This window comes from Emys orbicularis, chromosome 1 (assembly GCF_028017835.1).
Source record: "Emys orbicularis isolate rEmyOrb1 chromosome 1, rEmyOrb1.hap1, whole genome shotgun sequence".
Classification (NCBI taxonomy): domain Eukaryota; kingdom Metazoa; phylum Chordata; order Testudines; family Emydidae; genus Emys; species Emys orbicularis.
Genome location: NC_088683.1, coordinates 73,730,731 through 73,749,019, shown reverse-complemented (window position 1 = coordinate 73,749,019; position 18,289 = coordinate 73,730,731). Strand labels below are relative to the sequence as shown.

At 41.2% G+C, this 18,289-nt stretch overlaps 1 protein-coding gene across 2 annotated transcripts in view; it reads left to right on the top strand.

The window, feature by feature from the left end:
* Window positions 1–18,289, top strand: part of OSBPL8 (oxysterol binding protein like 8) — a 135,660-nt gene that overhangs the window by 58,048 nt on the left and 59,323 nt on the right. The window contains exon 1 of one of the 2 annotated variants that reach the window (XM_065406929.1): window positions 9,492–9,636. The exons of the other annotated variant lie outside the window; for it this stretch is intronic. Within the exon in view, the coding sequence (XP_065263001.1) occupies window positions 9,492–9,636 (145 nt within the window). Of the gene's footprint in view, window positions 1–9,491; window positions 9,637–18,289 lie in introns of those variants that run through there. 2 annotated transcript variants of the gene reach the window in all.

Genomic DNA, 18,289 nt, shown 5'->3' with positions numbered 1-18,289 from the left:
GCGATTAATCACGATTAATTTTGTTTAGTTAATTGCATGAGTTAACTGCAATTAATAGACAGCCCTAGTAAATATACTAGTGCTTTCTCCAGTCTAGCGTTAAATGCCAGATGATGGGACTCCCACCACTTCCAGGGGTAGATTCTCTAGCTAAGATAATTTGTCAGTAAGCTCTTGCTGATACTCAACCTACGTTTTCCTTATTCATTCCATTATCCTCCTTGTTATAACTCTTTGGCCTGGTCCACACTACCCCCCCACTTCGGACTAAGGTACGCAAATTCAGCTACGTTAATAACGTAGCTGAATTCGAAGTACCTTAGTCCGAACTTACCGCGGGTCCAGACGCTGCAGGCAGGCTCCCCCGTCGATGCCGCGTACTCCTCTCGCCGAGCTGGAGTACCGGCGTCGACGGCGAGCACTTCCGGGATCGATTTATCGCGTCTAGACAAGACGCGATAAATCGATCCCAGAACATCGATTGCCTGCCGTCGGACCCGGAGGTAAATGTAGACGTACCCTTTGTATCTCCAGAATAATTCCTCCAACTGTGGCTTTTAGACTTTCCTTCTGAAAGGCTGTCTCAAGTATGTGTGATTTATATAATTTATGCATTTCTTTTTTTTGTTTGCAAAAGCCCTTGCTGGATTCTTGGGCACAAAAATAGGGGGGGTTGTTAAATGGTTTAAAAAGAAAACACACTTGACAGACTGTTATTCCTTAGTCTACAAGTTGTTTAGGTATATGAGGGATTTCTGGGATGTTCTCTTGTAGGTGAATCAAGGTTAGCCAGAGTGTTATCTGATTATGCCATTTAAGAATATATATATTTTTTAAAAGTGATAAGATTAGAGAACCAATTAATTAATTAGCAAATGGTGTAAATAGTATAATATATAAACTATCTCAAAGGAAGGTAATTCACCCCTTATGTTTGGCTAATCTTAGGCAAACTGGTTTTCATAACAAAACAAAGAACTGAGTTTGTCCTCTGTTCCCTGAAGAGATACAAGACTGAACTTGCTTAGAGACTAATCCCTAGAAACAATACAGTACTCCCTCCAGATCAGATCTGAAATCCCCATCAAGAGACCAGCATGTTTGATCTCTGTTCTTTGAGATAGCTTTGCAATAGACAGTGCTTTTAGATTTTCAAAAATTAAACGGAGGTAGGAGGAAATTGTTCTCAAGCAACGCAACCTGAGATGATTTCTAACCATTTTGTGTTCTTTGGGGATTTTTGCAATGTCTTTGAGTATTCCTTCTGCCTCACCCAAAGAAAGCAGTTTTCACTTTTGTCATATTTTGTTCCATCTCATTCTGATGTTACCTATTTACTTCACTTTTGCTTCATGTTTGTGGCATTCATTATGCTCCTTAAATTAAGTCAGGACATAATGAATGCCACATGCCCCTTATCCTATGCCACTCCAAGAATCATTTAGGCAGAGGGAGTATGGAGCAAGCAGTATTGCTGGCCCATACCCATTAGCACCGTGGTCTCCAACCTTTTTACGCCCAAGATCACTTTTTGAATTTAAGGGCAACCCAGAATTTACCCTGCCCCTTCCCCAAAGCCCCGCCCAACTCACTCCATCCCCCCCCCATCTCTGTCACTCGCTCTCCCTCACACTCACTCACTTTCACTGGGCTGGGTTTAGGAGGTTAGGGCTCTGGGCTGGGGCCAAGGGGTTTGCAGTGTGGGACGGGGCTCTAGGCTGAGCCTGGAGCAGGGGGTTGGGTGAGGGGTGCAAGCTATAGGAGGGAGTTTGGGTGCAGGAGGGGGCTCTGGGCTGGGGCAGAGTGTTGGGGTGTAGGAAGGGGTACAGGGTGCAGGCTCTGGGATGGGGGGTCAGGGCTGGTTTGGGGTGCTGGCTCTGGGAGGGGGCTCAGGGCTGGGACTTGGAGTGCAGGATGGGGTTCAGGGTTGCTGGCTCCAGGAGGGTCTCAGGGCTTGGGCTTGGGATGCGCCACGCAGCACTCACCTCCAGTGGCTCCCGGTTGGCAGCACAGCGTGGCTGCCGCTAAGGCAGGCTCCCTGCCTATCCCGGTCCCATGCCGCTCCTGGAAGGAGCTAATGCGCCCCTGGGGCAGGGCGGGCGGCACGTGGCTCCGCACGCTGCCCATCTCTGCAAGCACCGCCCCCGCAGCTCCCATTGGCTATAGCTCCCTGTCCCGGCCAATGGGAGCTGCGGGGGCGGTCCTTTCTGACAGGAGCAGCAAGCTGAGGGAGACCCTTGTCCCTGCGGGGCCACACTGGCCGCTTCCAGGAGCGGCGTGGGGCCAGGGTAGGCAGGGAGCCTGTCTTAGCGGCAGCCCCACTGCACCGCCAGAGATCGCGATCCACTGGGAGGTCCTCTAGGAACGACCCATCGATTGCAATCGACTGGTTGGTGACCACTGCATTAGCAGATCTCACAAAGTATCTGAGCTGTCTTAACCTGTGACAGAGCAAAAGGTAGGTAGTCCTGATGTGTTTCTTGAGCCCAAGGCTTGTTACAACACATGTTGCCACATAAGCCCCCAGAGAGAAGTCCTGAACATATTAATTACCTTTAACAATGAAATGAAAATGTCACTTTAAAATCTGCTTCCTCCTGTTATTGAATAGATATGGCTTATCTTTCATAAGACACTGGAAATGTGGTTAAATGAGTCTGCCATATGGAATTTAAGCTTTCCTTGTAGGACCCTTATTCATCAGTAGTCTTGCTAATTTTAATTAATAACTCATGTGAATAAGGTTCCACTTAGATTGAGCCCCCAAGCATTAATTTTAATCTCTATATTGCCTAATTAAAATTTTTATACATTTTTCAAGTTTTGCTTTGTGATTGTCTTTAAAAAAATATTATCTTGGCAGCATGCCTGCTATTCAAATAGCATACTCTATGAAATTCTAAATTAATGGGAATCCCCTTTGTGTATGTGTAAAGGCATTGTATTTTGGAAACAATTTGCCATACAACAGAGAGCTGCTGCTTGTTAAAATTACATTTACCTATTTCTATATGGGTAGCAGCTTTGCAAAGACATAAAATATTCATAGGACTATGCGTTAAGAGGCAAGTGTATCAGATTAATGTGAAGGAGAAAAAAGCTTTTCAACCAAGCTTTCTTTGCAAGTAAATCTCAGCAAAGCTGACCTACTTGAACCTGAACTGTTGCCCTGGAATTTCACGAGTGTTGTGAAGAACAAAATTATTGAAACCTGAGTAGTGAACAAGTCTACGCACTTCTGCTGGGAGGAGCTGAGGGACAGTGCAGCTGGTGAAACACAAGGATACAAGCATGTACAAGCTGCAGAGAGCCTTGATGCCAATGCTTGTACTGTAATCAGAAGTATCTAAGGAGTTATGCTTCAGCATAAATTGTGCCTGGTTTGGAATTACTAAATGGTGGAGAAGAATATTTGGCAGGATTAAATTGGTTTTCCCTTAGCAGACTATTAGCTCTGCTTTCAGAGTGAATGGCATTGTGGCTCGGATGTCTGCTTTGTGACTCACTGGTGTCTGAAGGCAAGTATACCTCTAAAAGAGCCTGTTGATCCATAGGAGAAAAACAGACTTCTTAATTATAGTGGCTTTTAAACTAAATGTAAAATATGCATGCTGTATAGAAACAATTTTGATGTATCTGACAGCTGCTAATAGTTGATTTTTTTTTTCCAATCGCTTACATACTGTAGGAGTTGCTACATACTGCAGATTCATGTGGGTAACGTGAAATTATTTACAGATCTATTTTTGAGGAAGCCAGTTGGATAATATTGCATTTTAGAAATGTCAGGTCATATTCCTGTCAGAGACTTAATTGCACCAGGGCTATTTTCCCCCTTACCACCATCCCTCCCCCTCCCCCCGGCTTTTACAGTGTTGATTGATTTAAGGTCTCTGTTTCAGGAACTAAAAGGAATTTTTTGCCTTCCTCTTTTTTTTTTTTTTTTTAAGTATGGATATTGCATAAGAGAATTTAAGCTGTGGCTGCTACTGCACCAGTAGTAGCATTTCTTGATTGTATACTGAGCCTATGTGCTATATCAGCTAAGAATACTCTCTGAATGTAGTGTAAATTATTTAAAAGTGCTGATTTGCTCCGTAAAGGTGTTCAGTTTGTGCTATTGATTTGGAGCTTAATTTGCATGCTTAGTATTAATACCTAATTCATCCAGAGAGCTTTCTTCTTTTTTGACCAACTCATGATTTTTGAATTGTAATTTTTTCCCGTATAAGAATAATTTTTTATTAAAACCTAACCTTTTCTAAAATGTGTTGCTGTGCTGTTAACATACCAAGACCTTTAGATTGTGTCCATCGTGTGCACTCTGATTTAGTTCCATCCCAAGCAATCTTATAAAAGACTGTCTTAAGGAGAGGGTTATGACATATTTTTTCAGCTGGCTGAAAATAAATTTAAAAATTTATTTCTAAAAAGAAAGCCCCGATTTAATTGCAAATACATATGGGGCATACATTGTGTTCTTCAGAAAATGTCTTCAGTAGATTGCAATCTTCTTCATTGTTACCCACTTTTCAAAGTAATCCTTACCATACCCATTTCAGACCATCAGGTTTTTTTCCTTTGATGTTCCTTGTTTTTATAGTACCATATTACCTTATTTTTCTATATAAACGATGTATTAAAATCAAAAGCTTGCTTGCATGAAGCATCTAAAGTTACTGGTAAAAAGAATCTTAACAGTGTCTTACGGGCACAGATGCACTTCGGATAGGATGCATTCAGGATATAGAATGGTTATCACACAATTCATATTGAGTCATCTCCCACTCCCTCCTGTGAGTTGCCAGCAGATACACTTGGTAGTTTTGTTGACATTTTGTAGTCTTGTCTCCTAGACTTTACATGGGGTGCGTAAACGCTACCATCAATTTTATAATCGGGGTGATTCTGCAGACAATAGATCCTGACACTCAGGGGTCTAGGAATCCTTTTAAATGCCCTTTTAAATTTTTTTTATCAATTCTAAAGGTTCTGGCTTAGTAAATGTGCGTTTTCCAAGTGATGATGGCACTTGCTGTGATTGGCGTTCTGAATTTGTTCTGATATGTTTAAAAAATAAAATAAAAAATTCACAACTTTTGAAGCGTGGTAAAGTGCCAAAGTTGTCATGTAGAAGATGGCCAAAATCTGAGCATTTACCAAGTTGTCCAAAGTGCTAAAGTGTCCCTCTCAGCAGAGGAGGCTGGTGCTGGTTGTGGTAAATTCAAAAGGGTTTTTTTAAATTTGGGATGCTGAACATATTGAGACTAGAACATTCTGTTTCTCTAGCTTGTAGACTGCAGAACACATCTTGTGCTTCTTACTGTCACAATATGGAGTCTGATGAAATCTGGGCCTGGAACTAAAGCATCATAGGATGGAATGTTGACTACACTACAGGTGTTAGTTCACATGTCCACCACAGTATAACAGCGCTGTAGCGGTATCAGTAACATTTTTTAAAATTTCCCTCTCCTTCCTCACCCAAGTGAAATGCTGAAACTAAGGGACATACATAAATAAGAAATAAAGGTAAAGTTCACAAGTAATGAGTGTGATGCTGAAAAAAGTAGAGCGCTATTAAACACTCGTGGCCAAATCCTACTAATAGATCTCCAGATCGTAAGGAATATAGGTTAGTGAAGTATAAGGGAAGAGAAAATGAAAACATGAAGCTGGGGAATCCACAGAATTATCCTGCACTTCAAATAGTATTTTTATGCTGGATACATATGTTACATGTTAGTGCCAAAGAAAGCATCATCTTTGGTCAAAAGGGACATTTTAAAAACAGTGGACCAATAAGTGAGATTTTTCCATCTTCATGCTGAGTTAAACAAAGGGCAGTTGATTAAAATATGTGATGTAAACCAGTGGTTCTCAAACCAGGGCCGCCGCTAGTTCAGGGAAAGCCCCGGTGGGCCGGGCTGGTTTGTTTACCTGCTGCGTCCACAGGTTCGGCCGATCGTGGTTCCCACTGGCCGCGGTTCACCACTCCAGGCCAATGGGGGCTGCAGGAAGGGCGGCCAGCACGTCCCTCGTCCCGCGCCGCTTCCTACAGCCCCCATTGGCCTGGAGCGGTGAATCGCGGCCAGTGGGTGCCACGATCGGCCGAACCTGCGGACGTGGCAGGTAAACAAACTGGCCTGGCCCGCCAGGGGCTTTCCCTGAACTAGCGGCGGCCCTAGTTTGAGAACCACTGCTGTACACCAGTTTTCTCAGTTGAACTGCTATTCAGGCTGTACATTTCAGCACACACTGTGTGTGCAAATGTAAAGGTTGCATTAACATTGGCGTTTATTGTATCCATTTTGTCTACTAGATTCCTTTTTAAGCAGGAAAAAGAGGAAGTATTTATTGCTGTCCTTTGTTTCATCCTCTCTGTAGAGAAACTGGGTGTTTAAATTTTCAGACAATCAGAACCACCACTAAGCAGAAATAAACTCAAATACATTAGAATTCATTTGGAAACTTCTTTGAAATTTCTTTCTTGTGGGATGAGCAAAATGGACAAATATAGGGAAAAAACAAAATGTTTAGATGGATCATTTCTATTTGAAGGCTTACGTTGGAACATTTTGAAGCATGTTTGACAGTAAAGAGCATATGTCTCCACCTGCCTTTTGGCTGTAGAATTGCATCTAAGCTGTGCCATGTTTCCAACTACTAATAGCATGACTTGGTTTAGATGGCATGGTTCAGGCCAATCATAGACATGTGACATCTCTTTTTTGGTTAGTAATGTGAACGCACCGTGCTACAAAAACATTACATTCCTGCCTGCCGCATTCATTCCACAGTGAAATTGTGCAGCTGTTACCTAGAATGATTTAAATCATTCTCAGACTATTTTTCCTTGCAATTTTAGAGAAAATTAAATGAATATCACACCTTTTTCAAAAAGGGAAAAGGTTAATGAGGTAGTGAAATGGGATCACCAGAAGTAAAAGGTAAAGACTGGAGATCATAAAGGAGTAGTATCAAGAGTCATGTCACAGGTTTACCATTTAACAGGAAATATAAATTTTATAGTGGCAAATCAATGAAGTGTGGTAGTTAATTGGGATAATGGGTATAAAAACTTGATGTTTGTATGTTGCTGAACTGGATCATTTAGCAAGGTTCTGGCATACTTAGCATTCATGTTACCCTTGGGTATTTTGGAGCTATGGTTTCTGTGGATGGCACATGAGTTGGGTATTTCAGTCACAATCCTTCTTTAATCCTTGCCTTTGGCGTGTGCTAGAAATTATTAGGCTGTTAAGAGGACTGAGTATTATTTCACAGTTCACAGCATCACAGGGAGTAGTAGAGCTACAATTATTTTTCTAAACTGAAAGACATTTTTATGTGCCACATACATACTTTGCACTGTTACAGCTATGTTTAACAGCCATTGTAGGGACAATAGAATACTGCAGGCTGCTGTGTTTAGGTGTGATCCAGTGAAATGATGTGACTTGAGGATGCTTAGCACCCCACAAAATGGGAGTGAGTGAGCATTAATTACAAACTGTTTTATCATTAACTTGATTTTGAGAATGGCTTCCTCCAACGGTGAAGAAATAGCCTTTGTGTGAGGAATGAACCAGCTGAGCTAACTGTATATTTCTTTCTTTTGCATTGTCCAATTAAAATGAACCAGGTTTTATAATGACTTTTGTCTCAGATGCTGTATAGTAAGAAAATGGAGCCAGCAGAAAAGTGCCCAGCAGTGAAGAAAATTAACTTGTGGGAGTGGATGTGTTTAAAAAACCAAACTGCTTAGTGGTTACTGACAATTTGAATGGTGTTAATTGTTAGGTATGGGAAACGGGAGAATTGGCCATATAAAATGATCGGTAGGGAGAAGGAAAACTGATTTGGTTGTTTTACATGTGAGAGTAACAGCAGGTAAGGTTTGGTTCATTGGGTTACTATAAGGTCAGCTCAGAGTTCTTAAATGGATTTTTTAAAGTGAGTTTTGTCCTCCTTTGGTTTGCTTGGTTGCTTCTATTGAAGTCTTAATTTTAGGTTTAAAAAGGTGATTCACTGAGCTGCTAATCTTAATTATATTTATTGGGTATAAGTGTTTCTGCATTAAGAAAACATTATGGTTCTTTTTATTTTTGTGGAGGTTATGTTTTGTTACTTGTGCATCAGACATGTAGAAAGAAAAAGTTAACAGAAGAAAAAAATTAGAATAAAATGCTTGCTGCATAAAGTGGCTGATTGCTTAAAAATCAAAATAAGTAATGAGAATTCAGGTCAGTGTTAAGTTAACAGAAAAACCATCAGGTAGGGTTGCAGCATTGATTATTAAAAGTTAACTAGACAGACGTTAAACAAGCCTGGTTTTAAGAACGTGCTAAGCAGTTGCCCTCTGAAAGCCAGGCACCTCTAAGGTGTGTCCAGTTAGGCATTCAAAAATTGAGGTACTTAAAATCCCTATTCTTTTTAGGATGCTGAAGCCAATACTAGTCTTCAGAATTGATATAAATTTCGTGAATTATTAACTGTTAGCAAATGGGACTCATCCTCTGTTAACATGTAGACTTAAAAGGTTTATACTGGATTATTGTTTGGAGAGAGAATCAAAATGCATCTCTCGCTTTGAATTGTAGCTTTTATTCTAATTTAGAATCCACAGTAATCATAGGTGACAAACAGTGACTAGCAGGAACCTAAACTAAGGCCTTGGCTACACAGGCGGTGTACAGCGCTGCAACTTGCTGCGCTCAGGGGTGTGAAAAAACACCCCCCTGAGCGCAGCGAGCACAGCGCTGTAAAGCGCCAGTGTAATCAGAGCCTGCAGTGCTGCACGCTCGCTCGCAGTGCTGCAAGCTATTCCCCTCGGAGAGGTGGAGTACATACAGCGCTGCGAGAGCCCTCTCGCAGCGCTGGCAGCGCGACTACACCTAAACAAGGCCTAAAAGTAGAATTTAATCACTGTTATATAAAATATAGCATTGGCTCCCTTCTCCAGTACTCATGGTAGCATAGTTTTGAAATGAAGTATCAAATAGGAAATCCATATTACTACATTAGATCATGAGTTAATCTTTATACAGTATAAGTTTGGGGCCAGGGAGACAAGCAGGCAGCGGAATCTATTTAACAAATCCATTCTGAAACCCTAAGTAATGACAGTTGCCTAGTGCCCAGCGAGCAGTGCTGAACAGCAGCCTGACTTGAGATGTACTGATTGAATTAAATGTGAAATATCACTGAAGTAGGATGGTGAGAGGGGGGACAATCCATTCCACTTTCAGCTCATTAAGAGAATCTGCAGCAGCATAATTTGAGCCTATAATGTCTCTGTTTATTGCTGATTTTGACATCCTCTGGTATCTCCTCACATCAGTGTATGTGTGTCCTTTGTGTCTGTTCCCTTTGGATCTTACTAATCAGAATGTGAGGTAAAAGTCTGTTACTGCAACATTCTTGTTCCAACCAGCTAATGCTAACCAGCTGTCTGAGTGAACATAATCCTTACACAGACCATCTAACTCATGAAGGAAGAGGGTCCACTGCGACGTAGGTTTTCATCATGTGCTGGGGTTTCGCCTGGTGTGTTTCCTGCACGATCTGATGTCCGAAAACTTGTCCGGAATGCTTCGTTTGGAGGATACAATGAAATATCTCCTGCTTTACCAGGTTTGTTTTGTCTCACTCTTGCTCAGTAGATCTTAATAAAAACAAAAAACAAAACTTACAATCTCAAATCCATCAATTTAGGTGAAAGCCCTTTACTAAGACGTTGGTATTACAGTAACTAGAGTGAATATTCCAAACATATTTCTGGATGAAATCTGATTGTGGGAAGAGCAGAAATTTTGTATCTTTGACATGTGAGTAAATAAACTAGCTTGTTTCAGAAAGAACATAAGTGTGTCTGCCTAAAAGGGATTCTGTACATGCTTGATAGAGAATGTGGTGCTTTGCTTTGATTTGCATACAGGATGAGTTTTTTGCAACTGAAAAATTGTACAATGGGGAGAGAGAATGTCCCCAGACGACTCTTAAAGTGAGAGACAGAGGTTTTTAAACTGTGTAGTTTATAGCAGCTCCATGGTAACTGCTGCAAAGTTCACACACAAAATGTCAGTGGTCTTGCTTCGAATGACAAGTTAAGGCTAAAGTTTTATTCTTAATCACAACCCCCCTCTTTTAGTATTGCAGGGGTCTCCAGTAAATGACTTTATATAGGATGGATTGAATCTCATCTTGGTCATACATTTCAACCTGTTCTGATAGGTGAAGGTGTGCAGGGAAAAGTGTTAATTAATAATAATGAGCGCTGTGGTGGATTTTTAAAAAACTTTTCATTCTACATCTACATAAGTGTGATTCAAATCAGTATTAATGGGCATATAGTCCTATATTATACTTTAGGAAACTTAGACTTTAAAAATGTATTTCCAAGCATTGTCAGTCTGAAGTACAATTCTGCTTTGACAGTTACAATGTAAAAATGGTGTGTGTGTGTGTGTGTGTGTGTGTGTGTGTGTAAGGCCTGGTCCACACTAATCCCCCACTTCGAACTAAGGTACGCAAATTCAGCTACGTTAATAACGTAGCTGAATTCGAAGTACCTTAGTCCGAACTTACCGCGGGTCCAGACGTGGCAGGCAGGCTCCCCCGTCGATGCCGCGTACTCCTCTCGCCGAGCTGGAGTACCGGCGTCGACGGCGAGCACTTCCGGGATCGATCCCAGAAGATCGATTGCCTGCCGCCGAACCAGGAAGTAAGTGTAGACCTGCCCTAAGTGTAATATTTATTTTTGTCAGGTTATCTCCATAGAGCCAGGAGAGCTGGAAGAGGAAGCTATTTCATTCCTTTGTTTTTCCCTCAACAGAATAGCTGGCTAAGTTGCAGTTAGTTACATCTGTGTAAATCCATAGAGGACAGTTGGGTTGCTGAATGTCACTGAGGGGCAACTTCTTAATACTCAAGTTATGCCAAATGTCACTGATAGCCTGATTTTGCTTGCAGAACCTTTACTACAAGTGGAGGTAGACAAGAAGAAAAGAACACAATAGGATTCCCCAGGCCTAAGCTGAATCTGCAGCACTGGAAATTAGAGAAATCCTCTCTTTTACTTATAAACCAAACTTATACGGTAAACAGAGATACAAGAAATATGGACCACAGAGCACCATTTTTAGTCTTTTGTCTAGAGTAGGACTGCACATTAAGTGTTCTCTGACCATTACTTCGACAATAACTTTTTTTTTTTTTAAGTAGGACAAATGGAAAAGATGGGTCCAAATCTGGTGAACTAGACCAGGGGTTCTCGCAACAAATTTTTTGTTGGCCTCAGAGTGCGGCCACCAACTCTTGCTGGTGGTTGTGCTGACAATTTTTCCTAAAATACTTAATTAACTTTAGGAAAAACAAAATAAATATGCACATATACATGTCCAAATCATTGTAATTTACTTATGTAGGGTTTTTTTTCAAACTCAGTAATAAAAATAATTTACATTTGTCTCTATTCTTTACTGGACCTAAACAGAATAGAAACACAAATAAGGCGCTTTGCATGTTCTTTGCATGTTCTTTTTGTTGTTGTATCTTTTGCTTTTTTGGTTGCGCTTCCCCCCCCCCCCCCCATCCCCTCCCCCCTCCCACACACACCCTCCAAGGTTTGCTAGCTGGTAAGTCTTCTGCTGTGATAAGTGATATTTATATGTTTGTTAATATCACTTTTCACAGCAGACTTACTCAACCCCGGCAAGCCCTGGGACAAATTAATCCCTGGATGGGGAGGGAGGCAGCAGGGCCCAGGGACAGTGGCGGGGTGTGGTGAGCCTGGGGTCAGAGCCTGCCACCGCGTGTGTGGAACCTGAAGTCCCGTGGCTGAGGCCTGCCTCCCCTACCCCTGGGGAAGTGGGGAATTCACCAGCTGTCTGCACCTCCAGCGTTTGTGTCTCTGGAGGGGGGGCAGGGCCCAACCACCTCTGGCGGCCCTGGGAGAGGGCCACTGCTTTGCGTCCCCCCTCCCTTCATCAAACCCCAAGAGGCTGTGACCGCAAGAAAAGGCACTGGTGGCCACATGCGGCCACGGTGACTACGTTTGAGAAACACTGATTTAAGAAGTCTGTGGGAATTACACACACAACAGATTTGTAGCTCTATGAAGCTCTTGGTATGTCTTGTGTAAATACCTATTTAGGTAATGCATCTACCTCACTTGATGAGGTAGTCTTTTGATTTGTTATGTAAATAGCTGTTTATGCATACACGGAAAACACCTGGTGTAAAACAAGCATACTTAGCTAAAGTCCTGAGGAAATGCCTTGGGGAAAAATAGTTACTGTGGACTTACTTTATTCATTTTTTCAAAGCAAAATCTTATTTAGAGAAAATAGTAACCAAAGTTGTTGTTATACAGTTGCCAATTGTATTTTACTACTATAGCTTGCTGATCATGAAACACTTGAAACTACTTAATTTCCAACAAAGATATTAAAACTAGTTGTGGGGAAACACCCAGAAGTTGAGTATTCACACTGTAGGTGTTTGTCAGTGTGTGTCTCCTGCATTGTTCCAGACAAAACGTTGTTCCAGAGCTAAATATGCTGTTTCCCTTTTATGTCCCATGAGCCTTCTCCAGTGCTGCTACCTTCCCTTAAGCATAACTCATATAATTCTTTTGAGAGTGCTTAATTCTTCAGTTCAGTGTATTATCTTTCAGAGCTGTTTATTGCATCCACTCCTCAAGTTAACCTGCTTCTTATCTTGATGTGTCAAAGTTGACAGCCTTGTCACTCAGTTGACTTTAGATGATCTTCCTGATCTCTTCATTTATGCTTTCATTTTTGCATTGGTGCACATATGGACTTCAGAATTAAAAACACAATAAGTGACCGTTCTTACATTTTGAATCATAATGGGTTTGGTGTTGGTATTAAGTAGGAATTGATTTCTTGTTCTATTTTTTTTCACGTAAGCGTCCTAAATGTGAAGGTTATTTTGTTGTGAAATGCAAAATCAGCGTATGAAATGATGCCCCCCTTTTTTCTGCTACAAGATTGATTGCAGGATATACTTACAGGTGCAGCATGAGAAGAAATGAAATTAACATAGTGATGAAATGCTTCATTTGCGAGGTTTAAGAGGTTAAACTCAAATTCAGTTTTAAAATGGCACCATATCATAAACTATGTGCCAAAGATTACCCTGCTTAAACAAGGTAATGACTAATCCTCTTGCTTTTTTGAAATCAGCTTTCCGTAGAGGGCAGAAGAAATATACTTTGTGGAGGACTTTTTTAGTCCAGAAAATATTGTCTTAAATATAGAAACTAATATCTCCTCATTGTGTTTTAAATAGATTTTTAAAACATCAGAGCTCTTGGTTATCAGTTCAGTTAATATGTAACTACTAAACTCTGCCTGCTGTTGTATAAAAATACTGTCTTGCAATCAGTTGGGTCTCATTTAAGTGTGATAAGACAGTCAGTTATTAAAAAGAATTGCCCTAATGTTTATAATAGGTACTAAAATTAGTGCCTGAACCAAAACCCATTGACTTCAGCGAGCTTTGGATCAATCCCTTGGTGAGTTTATAATCTGAGGGCCAGAACCTGGCCCATGCCAAATCTGCTTTGTTTTGGTCTGGTGGGGAAAGGCAAATTTAAATATTGCCTTAGTGGATTCTCTACGGAGATCCCACTAGTGGTGTATAGCCAGCCTGAAGCCACTCACCACCTCCCCTCCCTTTACTGCTTTCAGTATATGGCATACGAGGGGAGGGGCTGTTGGGAGTGCAGCAGTGCCCTGGCCACTATTCCTGGCTGCTGTAACAGCCCCTTGGAGATCATTGCAAGCTAGGCTTAGGTTAGAGCAGCTTTTAACTTATCCTGGGCGTGAACTTGACCCTGCTTGAACTTGAATCTGCTTTAACTTATCCTGGGGGTGAACCTGCAGCTCTGAGATCAGGTGAGAATTAAGTTTGTCACCTTTGCCATCCCACTTGGTACTGTGCTAAGTACATCTCAGCCAGACCCAAGGATTGGTCTCATGAGCACAAAGTGGGATGTGATGCATAAATCTGAATTGATTCACACATTGGGACAGAAGAACTCAGAGTATTTTGTTCTTAGTACTGTAGTTTTTGTGTTGAAATGGACACAAGGACTTTTAAGGCTGACACATCTGTCTGCACATATCTTCTTCATTTGAAAGATATACTTTAAGTTTCTGGTTAAACAGGGCTCAATGTGCAGAATATTTAAGTGTACCCAAGAAACCAGTTACAAGAAAATGAAAGAAGAAATTAAAAAGATGAACTGAAAACTGTCAGTGATTCAGATTGAAGAACTTGAGACCTGGGTTGATTTTAAACACTGCTTCCAGCCCCTCTGGCATTGTCAGTTCCAACCTCGGACAGTGACCTCAAATGCATTTTGCATTAGCATTTAGTGCCACGAAATGCAGACTTCCAGTGCCTTAAGGGCTAACAGAAATACAAATATAGCAATAACACAGAGCATTAAGTTCAAACAGATGGATCCTCCTCTGTTATGCCATGTTATCTCCATCAAGATTCTATATGCATGTATAAATAAATTCACAGTGTATGGCTGATGGAAAAACCAGGTATATTTTTGTCTACAATAACAAAAAACAAATATACCCTCTAACACAAATTGTTCCGGAAGGTAATAAGTTAAGGGGGCAGCTAATCAGAACATGGTATCTACAAAGTGAAATTCATATTGACTACAGAGTTTTGGCTAACAAACAATTTTAGGGTTATTTTGGTACAAATCTCCTTGAACGAATTAGACTAATAGTGCTTCTGTTAAAATGAACTTAAAATACACAGATGCTTCCATTGTATAAGAATACATGACAAAAGTAATGTTTTACTATATAAGGCTGTGACTAGGTTAGAGGTAGAATACTGCGTTTTATAGACTATTTTCATAACACCAAGGAGAAAAATCTGAAGAATATATTTAGTAGAAGTTTTAAAAAGCTGCCTTACTGTTGCTGGAAAAGAGGCAACACCAAGGCAACACAATGCTGGGATGCACAACTATGCAGGGGTTTTTTTTGGTAGTGGAACAAAGCTCTTTACTGCAAAGGTTCAAAATCCGGGACACTGTATAAATAGCAAGCTGAGTGCAATAGTTTTGCTTTGGTTAATTTTTAAAGTTTAATTGTTCAATAGAATAGTAAGGGTTTGAAACAAGTACTACAAATTAGTTTGATACAACTGAACACTTAAGAGAGAAGAAACTGAAGCATGAAAGTGGAGTTCAAATAAAAAAAGATGACCGTGGATCAGATAGCATCCTACTTTCCTGTAATTCCTCATGTCCCAATTGATGTATGCAGTTTTCATTTGTGCCTGGTGTAGCTAATTAAATCTATTTAACTTTAGGAAAGTTTATAGTGTGTGTGTGTGTATATATATATAAAATTAAGTTCTTAAAGCTGTCATCCTTTAACAGGAAGCTGTGAATTTATAGCTTCTATCCTTTTAATCACAATTCTTGATGCTAAACATTCTTGTTAATTCAACCTATTATGTCTTTTTGTAATTAGGATAGCTATTTTCTGCCCCTTTCTCCATTAACTTTTCTGCTTAACATCCAGGAATGTCAAAACTTAGACTAAGGTGGGTGAGGTAATATCTTTTATTGGATCAACTTCTGTTGGTGTGAGAGACAAGCTTTTGAGCCCAGACCTGAAGAAGAGCTCTGTGTAAGCTCGAAAGCTTGTCTTTCTCATCAACAGAAGTTGGTCCAATAAAAGGTATTACCTCACCCACCCTGTCTCTCTAATATCCAGAGACCACTATGGCTACAGCACTGTATAAAACTTAAATTGGTCTCTTATTCTGTGTGTACTAGATAGAAATATGTGCTTGTCTAAATTGTTGCTTTAGTTGAATGACTTAGAAAATTTATTTTGGTTGCCTTAAATTTTCAGGGAGCTGGGTTCCTTAAATTTTAAATTATGCGCCTTCACAGTCCATATCAAATATCTAATTAATTTTTTTTGAAGGCCAGAAGGAACAGTTATCAGGAGTGGCAGAAGCTCCCTTAAAGTGTGTGGGGTGACTGGCGCCAGAACAGTGGCCCCCGCCCCTGTACCACCTCTTCTTCCCCCCCCCTTGTTTGCCCTTATGGCATAGCCCTCCCACTTTTAAAAGTGATGGGGCCATGGCTCCGCCCCCTCCCATTCTGGCGCCCCTGACGATTAGGATCTAGTCTGAGCTCCTGCACAATAGACGGTAGAATTTCACCTGGTCATTTCTGTATTGAACCTAATGACTGCTGATTGGGCTAGAGCATATTTTCTCAAATGACATCCAATTTTGATTTAAAGACTTACAGTATCTGAAAATCCACCGTGTTGATTGGTAGATTGTTCTAGTGATTAATCCCTCGCTGTTTAAAAATGTGCACCTTATTTCCAGTTTATTTGTTTAGCTTAAACTTCCAGTCATTCTATCTTGCTATGCCCTCATATTTTAGATTAAAGAGCCCTCTATTACAATTTTCTCCCAGTGTAGGGACTTAAACACTGTGATCAACCTTCCATTTAACTATTGCTGTTACCTGGGCGCTGCACTCCTTGATCTGCCAGGGAGAGACCCCACTCCTTCTGAGCCCCAGATCAGGGGCTGCTGCGGTGGGGGAGAGGGAGAGACCTCCTCTCCTTCCCAGCCCCAGCTCGGACGACTTGTAAATGAAGGGTTTTAATAGCCTTCTATGAGCCACTCAACGGGAAGATCTACAAGGAATACAGTTGTCTATGCACAAAGAGTATTTAGAATGTGATGTCCTTTTAAATTAGTACCCAAAAGGAATAAACTTATTTTTAATATACTGAAATGTGACGCCCTCAAAGTTAGTTTACAAAAATGTGAATTTGTTTTTGGCTACCAAACCAGAACAAAGAGAAATATAGCAGTTCTTGCATAACCTGGAAATTCCTTATATGAAATGATTTAGGGCAGTGGTTCTCAAACTTATTTTTTCGCGGGCCTCTTGAAAATTTCCGAGGGTCTCGGTGGACCACTTAATGTTCTTTCCAAATGCTGTTTGTATCATTAGCTTACAATTGTAAAGTGCTTTGGATAAAAGCGCTATATAAAAAAAACCTTTATAATAATAATTGTTTTTCATTCTACAAATAAAAGAACACAACTCACATTTTAATATCAGTAGTTTTACCTTTCTAATGTGATGGATGTGCCCTCTCTCCCCCACCGCAGAAGCCCCTGATCTGGGGCTGGGAAGGAGTGGGGTCTCTCCCCGGCAGCCCCTGAGCTGGGGCTGGGGAAAGTCGCCTCTTTCTCTGGTGCCGCAGCCCTGCACGTCCCAAATTCCCTCCACCCCCTCTTCTCACCCCACTGCCCCGCCCACCTACCCCCTGTTCCCCCCCCCAGGCCACCACCTCACCTTACATGTGCGTCTTCTCCAGGGTCCAGGCTCCTAATTAGTGGAGCCACGCCTTCATGCTCCACTAATAAAGTGGGTGGCCCTTCATTCTGTCGTGTGCGGCCGCCCAGGCACACACCTTAGAGGGAACTATCCGTGGACCACCTGAATGGAGCTTGCGGACTACTAGTGGTACACGGACCACAGTTTGAGAACCACTGATTTAGGGTTTCTCGTCAAGTTAGTTCTCATTTGAGGTTACTTTTTGTCACATGACTCCAGCACCATGAGGAAATTTCTAGAAATGGATATTTGTGCTGGATCAGGTCATTAAATGGTATCTGATATCTTCTTGGCATCATAAGTCCTGGAAGGGTGCAGATGCTGGCCCAGAGATGGGCTCTGGAAAATACTGGTTTCTGTTCAAACCAAAAAGAAAAATTGTCCAACTTTACAGTGGTGAGGGGGGGAATCTACTTTTAGGGTGTGTATTGGGGGAGGGGAGGAGGAATGAGCAACCCATCTTCTTGAGGGAGGCAATCTATTTTTTTCCACAGGACCTCCCTACGTACCAGTGTCTCCACAATTCCTAATTCTTAAGGCAGTCCTTCAACCTGCAGGAGAGGTGTAGCCCATTGGAGTAATTACTACCCATGCAACATTTCTGTCTGGTGAACTAGCTTTCTTGTGGCCCAAGGCTTTATGGTATATTTGCAGTCAAAATGGTGCAAGGCCTTTCATCTGGCTGGGTCTATTCTGAGGTATGTTCTTCTTTCTGAGGTGACCTTTAAATTATCTGTGGTGTACCTAGATGGCATAGTAACAGGTATACTTTGATATACTGAAATATATGCATCAGGAATTTTTTATTCTTGCACTGGAAAAAACTATTCCAACAAAATGGGG